At 39.8% G+C, this 8,322-nt stretch overlaps 1 protein-coding gene across 4 annotated transcripts in view; it reads left to right on the forward strand.

Moving 5' to 3' along the window:
• Window positions 1-8,322, forward strand: part of PPFIA2 (PTPRF interacting protein alpha 2) — a 501,565-nt gene that overhangs the window by 457,145 nt on the left and 36,098 nt on the right. For all 4 annotated transcript variants that reach the window (XM_040234485.1, XM_040234487.1, XM_040234486.1 and 1 more), the window contains exon 22: window positions 6,278-6,359. In XM_040234485.1, coding sequence (XP_040090419.1) covers window positions 6,278-6,359 — 82 coding nt within the window. The remainder of the gene's footprint in view (window positions 1-6,277; window positions 6,360-8,322) is intronic.

Consider the following 8,322-nt stretch of genomic DNA (forward strand, 5'->3'; position numbering starts at 1 on the left):
AGATCTTGATCATCAAAGACGAGAAGCAAGTTACTATTGCTGGAAAATGGTACTTGCAAAGATGGAATTATTCATGTTCAAATTATTTGGCAATGTAAGTTTCCAGGTCTATTTAGAAGTCAGGGAAGATTATTAGAAAGGAAGATCAAGATTAAAACAGGTTTAGTCTTTGTAATCCAAGTTGATGATTGTGTTGTAGGCATTTGAGGAGCTATTGATGGATTTTCAGAGGACACTTCAGTAATAAATAGCTCACATTTATTGGCTGTTTCTTTTGTACAAGTTATGGTTGTCATCACATTGAATATATTTTCTTGTTTAACTCTCATACCAACCCTCTGAGATAGGTATTGTTATCAACTTCATCTTACACATGAGGAAACTGAGCTACAAAAAGGTAAAGTGACTTGTCTGTAGATGCACAGCTAAGAAGGAGGGCCCCAGGAATCCAGCCCAAGCATTCCCACCTCAGAGTTCATTGTATCTGCTCTTACAGATTTATTTTTCATGGCAATGTACTGCAAGGGTAAGAAGCCTGGAGAGTAAGGCAATTGCAAGCCTGAGAAAAAAGAATAGTGGCAGTGAAAACAGAAAGTAAAAGAAGACAAAATAGGAGGTAAAGAGTGGGAATAGACAGGCCTTAAATGGAAGGTGACTGAAATGGCCAGCCTGAGTGACAGAGGAAGCAGTACCATGTAGTATTTAGATAGTCATATCGCAAATTGGCAGTTCCAAAATAGCCTCCGAGGCTAAGTGGTCCGAGAATACAGTCTCTTTTCACTGACAGCAATGAATCATCCACATTGGGAAAAATATGCAGAAGGAGACCTCACTGCCCCCAGGGTTGTGAATTTTTGAATAATGAATTTCATTTCTCAGCGTGTAACGCCTTAGTGAATTTGTTGATTTACAAGATGTTCTCCCAAACTCTAAGAGCATGAGATCAGGGACTGTGGATGCCCTGGGACTAGGGTCGGCAGTCACTCAGTAGATTCTTATAGACCTACTATGTGGTGAGGTTTTGACCTCAAAACAAGAAAATAAAACTAACAAAATTTCTGACTCAGCAAAATGTTAAAGATATTCTAGGGAAAATTGCTTGGTACTGAGGGGCCTAAAAACATAAGTACTAAATATTGCCTCCAGGTCCAGGGTAGGATGGTTTCAGAGAGAAAGCGTTTTTGTTGTGTCTTGAAAAACAAGACACAGTGGGAAGACAAGACAGAAAAGCATACGGCTATCATTTAGTATGAAAGACACAAAGCAAAGAAATGCAAACATACTCTACCTATGAGGTCACAACTGAAACAGCTGAAGATATAAAACCTATAAAGGAGGAACCAGACATTACTGTTTGGATGGAATCATTCAAGCAAAACCATACTTGCTTAAATTAGGCTGGATTAGGATTTAGGAACTACAAGCCCAGAAAATGCTCTTGATGGATTTACATTTTTTAGACATTTCCAGCCCTCTATCTAGATGTCCTTGGTGGTAGATATCACTAGGGTCCCCACGGTTTGCTCCTGTCTTCGGATCAGGTGTGTGGCAAGTGCAGGCTGCCCTCTGCACGTTTCCTTGTGAACTTGCCAATTATTCACACACCTGAGTGTTCCCCACATGCTGGGCCTTCTCGACATGCCACATTCCATTGACAGTAACTCACTGACACCCTTCTCAAGAGAGTCTGAGGCCTTTGGGGAAATCTAATGGCATTCTTTATTGCAGACAAGAATGTGTTTGCTGAAAAGACTCCACACTCAGAAGTTTTTCTGATTCAAAACTGACCCTTTACAATGAGTACTTTGTTTCCACACAGGAAATGACAGTCTTGTACCTGAAACTTCCTGTAGAAGGAAGTGCTACTGACTGTCCTCTAAAATCTGTTCTAAAATTTAAAACAAATATGGGTGCCCATATTTCCTGGTGGCTCAGACGGTAAATCATCTGCCTACATTGCAGGAGACCCAGGTTCGATCCCTGGGTGGGGAAGATCTCCTGGAGAAGGAAATAGCAACCCACTCCAATTCTCTTGCCTGGAGAATCCCATGGATGGAGGAGCCTGGTGGGCTACAGTCCACGGGGTCACAAAGAGTCGGGCACGACTGAGCCACTTCACTTCACGTCATGGGTGCCCATGTTTATAGTGATGGATAAATGTAAGTGATTTGAGATATTAGATTATCTAAAAGAGAGAAAGGAAGAAGGAAGGCAGACAGAAAGAAGGAAACAAAGGAACAGAGAGAGAGAGAGATGGAAGGGAGGGAGCAAGGGAGGAAGGAAGGAAGGAAGAAGGACAAAAGCAGAGAACACCGGTGTATCCAAAATGCCTGTTTATCCCAAATCACTTTTTTTAAAATTTAGTATTTCCTAATAGTGCACGTCACTATTTCTCTAAAAGTATCTTCAAAATATCTGATGATCACAAGCACGCCTTCATGCAATTAATGCTATAGTCACCCTTAATAATCTCTCAGGAGATCACCATATATTAAACTCAGTGATTTCCAAGAATTTCAGCAGTAACCATATTGCTTCGTTTTCCTAAGCACGCCTCTCTCCCAAGCCGGTGTGTCCAGATATATGTCACTTAAAGAATTTCCATATGATGTAGATTTTTTTTAATAGAGAAAAATTAAATGAAATATTGCTTTGAGAATTTCAGTGCATTGCTTTACATAATTAATACCGCCCTTGGGATAAGGAAAAGCAGATCTGGATTAACATCATGCAGCACACAGTCCTAGGTAAAAGCCAGGCATCCGCTCCAGTCTGGCCTGTGTCTCACAGCTCCAAATGTATCAGTTCAGAGGCCTCTATTGGGATTTAGCCCTGCCAGCTAAGGGCCAAAGGGCAGAATCCGCCGGACCCTTATCTCATTATCTTTGTGTTAGGTAGTTAGAATAGGAAAAAAGGAGTCCAGAATGGCAGTGGCTAAAAGGCAAAGTAGGGAAAAACCCTTGAAAATAGAACAAAGGAAGGTCCAAGGACTGGAGTGAGAACCTCAGGTGAAAAAAAAAAACAGCCCTCTGGCTAGCCCAGTTTACATAGGGCAGGCTCAGGGGGAAGAGAAAAAACACTTAAAAAGAGCCAAAATTGGGCCTCTCGCCTGTCTTCTCTTTGACTTTCCTCTAGGGTCAGCCTGCCCTCATGCCACGAGGGTGTATGTTCCTTTGCTTGAAGACTAAAACTCTGAGCTGTAATCAAGCTGTGACGCTGGTCTGCTGTTTCAAATCTTTGCGGTGAGACAGAACCAAGGAAATTACAAGCTCCCCATGACATTTGCATACTCTTACTAAAGCTGTTGTGTTTGTGATTTAAACATAACAAAGCACAAAGAAAAATTTTCCATGGGATAAAATGTCCAATGATTTCTCAGACAACTGTATGATAAATTTCTGTTCAAAAGGAGAATAGGATCACTTGAGCTCATTGGATTGCCTCTTAATCAAATTCCTATCAGGGATAACAAACCAGATCAAACTCTTAGAATCATCCGGAATGGGTGCTGTTCTCATAAAATAACTGGAAAAAAATATACTAAAAATATATTATGAGATGTAATTTATTGAAACAAGAAGCAACTAACTGCAAACAAGTACGGGCTGACATGTTCAACATTCACTACTGTTTACAAAACACTTCTTTGGTGCCTGTCTTTGTTCTGGATGCTTCAGATGCACCTCTGAACAGAGTATGTCCTTGAAGCATTGGTCCCCCTTGAGCTTATTTTCTTTCATGAGATGACAGGTTGAGACATAAATGATACGTTATGTTAGAAGATACGTGATGTGGGAAAAAATAAGGCAAGGAATGGGGATACGGAATGTCTGCTTGGTATTATGGGAAAGAGGGGAAGAGACGTTCAGAGAGAAAGTGACATTTGAGTAAAGATTTTAAAGTATACAGAGTAAGGCATGTGAGGATAGAGGAGACAAGCATTCAAAATGAGGCAACAGCAGATGCAAAGGTCCTGAGGCAGAAAAAGGTCTGCGCTGTGTCCAGGGAACAACAAGGAAACCAGTGTTGCTTGCTGAGATGGGAGTTGAGTCAGAGAACAGAGGGTAGAGTGGATCCTAACAGCTGCTTTAGCTTTTATTCTCAGTGAGGCAAATAGTAATTGGAAAGTTATGAGCAGAGAAGTTACATTATCTGACTTAACTTTTAACAGGATCCCTCCAGTTCCTCTGGTGCGCTTTTTAAATTAGGGAACTCTTTAGAAGTTTCACAATTGGAATGTTCTACTTTTCGAAAATGGCTTATGTACAATTTATGTAATTTCCTTGTGAAAATGTTACGTGCTTTCTAGGTGATGAGTGCATATTGACTTGCCTTTTTTTTTTTTTTTTTTTTTTGCTAACTGTAGCAAAAACCAGTCGTAAATGTGTATTTGTTTCTTCCCCTTTAATGCTACTCACCTGTCACATAAGCGAAGTGTTTTCCCCCATAATGAATATAGCGTTGCAACTCTTGATAATGCTCCTGGGCTCTGTGGAAACCTACCCTGAATTTTCTTGCATGAGACCTGTGTTCAGTCCTGCCTCTGCCCCTCCACCCTTACTGCTCGTCATGCTTGGAATGTCATCCCTACTTCCTTTCCACCAGCCCTTCAAAGTCAGCTCAGTTGCTCTAAAGTCTCCACTGCTCATTTCCATTGCTATGAATATTAACCCCTTCTCCAAAACATCACACTCAGAATGTGCTTCATCAAGGTTAACATCTATTTGTGAATTATACTATGTTTTTAAACAGTTTCATGTATTTGCTTTTTCTGTTTAACCAGGGATCTCCTGTAAAACTGGGTGCTTGTCTGTGTGAGTCTCAGGGCTCAGCTCACAATAAGTGCTCGATAATTACCTGGTGGTTTGTTGTTTAACCCTTCAACTCAGATCTATTCAATATGTCTATCACAGTGAGACTAGGCTATTCAAAAAGCCTGGTTCTCAGTGCAGGAATGTCATTGGAAAGCCTGAGGGGATGGCTGAGAGGAGAGCAAACCACTGCTCTAGTTTGACTTTGGAGTCAGGGTGCCAGTGTCGCTGTTCACCGCTGTTCACCTTCCCAGGTGCTGAATAGCTTACGCGCATTTTCTTTACTACCCCATGAAGTGAAAAAGCAGTTGATTTACGTGTCTCTTCAGCTACTATTAACTTTAATCTTTGTTTTGCCTCCTTAATTGTTTGCTGCATTTTGTGGTAGCATCTATCACAGACATGGAAAGCTTTTGTGTTAGAAGACATCTTTATTATATATTCTAACATGTTATAGTCCACCTCAATAAGCAATTAATCAATTGATAGCAGGAAATAATCAAATGCTTCATTTCGGAGTTCCTAAGCATGAAAGACACACATTAAAAATAAAACAATATGTATAAAATGAGTGTGTAAGATCAATGTATCTAAGGAATAGAGAATATATTTTCCAATATAGTCCTGGCCAGGTATATATCAGTTTGAGTTGCAAAGAAACACAAACTTGTTATTTCAATCATGAACGAGCTGAAATTGGTTTTGTAAATGGATGTCAAGGGTTAGTAGTAGGGATAGTGATTAAAGATGCATTTGTCTAGGCTCTTCACATATTTTTGTTATCAGAAACAAAGATGCTTTGCTTTTATTAAAACCAATAGTGATTGTAAATGAAAATAAGTATACTATTGAATTTTATACCTTACGTTGTCTTTAGAGGTGGAAGTCAATGTACCTCGGAGTTCCCTTCAAATGAGAAGTAATGTAGTCTATACAAAAAACTAACTCCTAAGATAGCCACCTGAACCCAGAAAGCATACTAAAATCAAGTGTATCATTTGAATGGGGCTAAAATTACTGACTTGATCTTCTGCCTCTATAAACAGGCATTTTTTTTCTACTATTGAAATAATAAAAAAGAAGCAGACAAGACAGATGGAAGAAACTTCATTTAGATCCTGTAATGCATGCAGGAATATGTATATGTGGGCCACTTTCTTGTTTAAGGGATAAAGACATTTGCTGATAATATAATTCAGTTTCTTAGTCCATTAACATTTAATGTTTGAATTTCAGAGAATCAGTGTTTAGGAAATTTATTTTTAGATGTCAATGTTTCATTTCTAATAAAATCAATGGATGATTTGCATGAATTATTCAAAGGAAGAAAGAATTCTGTTATTCTGTATTAACTCATAGAAAGATTATAAAGGATTTTTGGGCTTTTAACAAATATTGTCATTAAAAGTAATCACAGCCATCTTTTCCCATACTACCTGACTAATAAACCTTGCTGTATACTTCAGGCACGAACTTCTAGAAGAAGCTCGGAGAAAGGGATTACCTTTTGCCCAGTGGGATGGGCCCACGGTAGTCGCATGGCTAGAGGTAAGAGAACTAAATCAGAAAACTCTCATCCAATCCAATGTTTAGAGACAAGTAAAGCTAGGTTCCTGACATTTTTCCGGTAGTCTAGAATAGCTTATAAAGAGAATGTTTGCTTTATCTAGGGACCCACAGTCATAGCTGTGATTTTACTCTGATGCTTTCTTGTGACTGTGGCAGAAGCAGCAGGCAGTGAGATGAAAGAAAGTTTTAGTAAATTCTGTGCTCATTATATCCAGAGTAAATCAAGAAGCAATTCTTGAGTGACACTCCTCGGACAGTAAAGAATCTGCCTGCAATGTAGGAGACCCAGATTTGATCCCTGGGTCAGGAAGATCCCCTGGAGAAGAGAATGGCAACCCACTCCAGTACTCTTGCCTGAAGAATCCCACGGACAGAGGAGCCTGGGGGGTCACAGCCCATGGGGTCACAAAGAGTCAGACACAACTGAGCGACTAACACTTTCACTGTGTTGTTGCTAGGAAGCATCTGTCCAGTACATTAGTCCAGAGCCCTTCCTCTTCAGCAGGTTAACAGAAAAGAGCCATCTCCATATTTTTAACACTTCTGTGTGATCCAAGACATTTGCAGCCATTCCTTTGCTTGTAGTATAATTCCTGAACATGAAAGAGCCTGCTAGATTTAGACATTTGTAATTTTTCAGGAGAATTCACAAACCCTTGTTCCCTTCTGTGTCTAGACTGAATGTTTTTAATGAAATTAGAACTACATTTAGCATCCTGCAAAACACAAGGGCCTGAATAAATGAATCAATACCTGATCAGCAGAAGCAGACGAAGATGGTGAAGGAAACACATATTTGACCACAAAGGGCCCTTTCATACCACTTATCAATTGTTTCACTGCCCCTTCCATTCACTTCTCTAATGTGGGCTGTTGGCAGCTGCTAGGATATGCTGACGTCAAGATGAAGGGGAGTATAGTCAGTCCACCATATCCATGGGATCCCCATCCATGGATTCAACCAAACACGTTCAACCTGAAACAAATCCGTGGATGATAAGCCCTGGATAGTCAGGCCCTACAGGGACTCTAGCATCTGCAGATATTGGTCGGTGACGTCCTGGAGCCAATAGCCCAAGAACACCAAGGGACTGACTGTATGATCTTTTGTTGCTTGGCAGAGGCAACTAGAAACCATTGTTTTAAAAGGTTCAGGATTCTAAAATCATCCACCTTCATTATTATATCAAATCCAGAGCTAACGAATTAATCAATGAGGGACAACAAAACATTTAAGTTTTAAAAAATTATCTTACACAGATAAATATAAAAACATGCTTTGCATTCTTTCTTGGACTGAGTGAAAGAAGCCTGTGTCTTGCTTTATTCTTTCATATCAGTCAGGAAATTTTTTAGCTTATTAGTGATCAGAGCTGTTCTTCCAAATATGCCTTTAAAATTACTATATTTAAAAAATCAATCTATAAGACAAAATGTTTAAGAAAGCCCACTGCAAAACTGAGAGCAACTCATTGTGCAGTTTCTCTCCAGTGAAATGAGCTACAGTTTCACAGAGTTAGCTGCTATTTTGGCAAGTGATGAACAGATCCTTTATTGGAAAAAAAAAAGATTTACTGACATTAAGGGCCTAGGAAATGACAGGCAGTGATGTTCCTGCTAATTAAAACTATCCTGAGCACACAGAAATTGCTCCCAGTGTACTCCCTAAAGTGACTGAAATTATAAAATGGAATAAACATGATGAATGGCGTGGGTGATCCAACAAATGAGAGCTCTTAACTTTCACCTCCTTTAGTACCTCCTTAATTGCACAGTCCACTGAGTGATGGGTACAAATAAGTCTGATGCTTCACACACCATTTATAGACACCAAGAACTTTGTGAAAGTCTCATCAGGGATGGGGGCTTTCCAGGTAGCACCAGTGGTAAACAACCTGCCTGCCGGTGCAGGAGATGTTAAGATGTTAAGAACCTGCCTGCC

Source organism: Oryx dammah, unplaced genomic scaffold (genome assembly GCF_014754425.2).
Source record: "Oryx dammah isolate SB20612 unplaced genomic scaffold, SCBI_Odam_1.1 HiC_scaffold_29, whole genome shotgun sequence".
NCBI classification, from domain to species: domain Eukaryota; kingdom Metazoa; phylum Chordata; class Mammalia; order Artiodactyla; family Bovidae; genus Oryx; species Oryx dammah.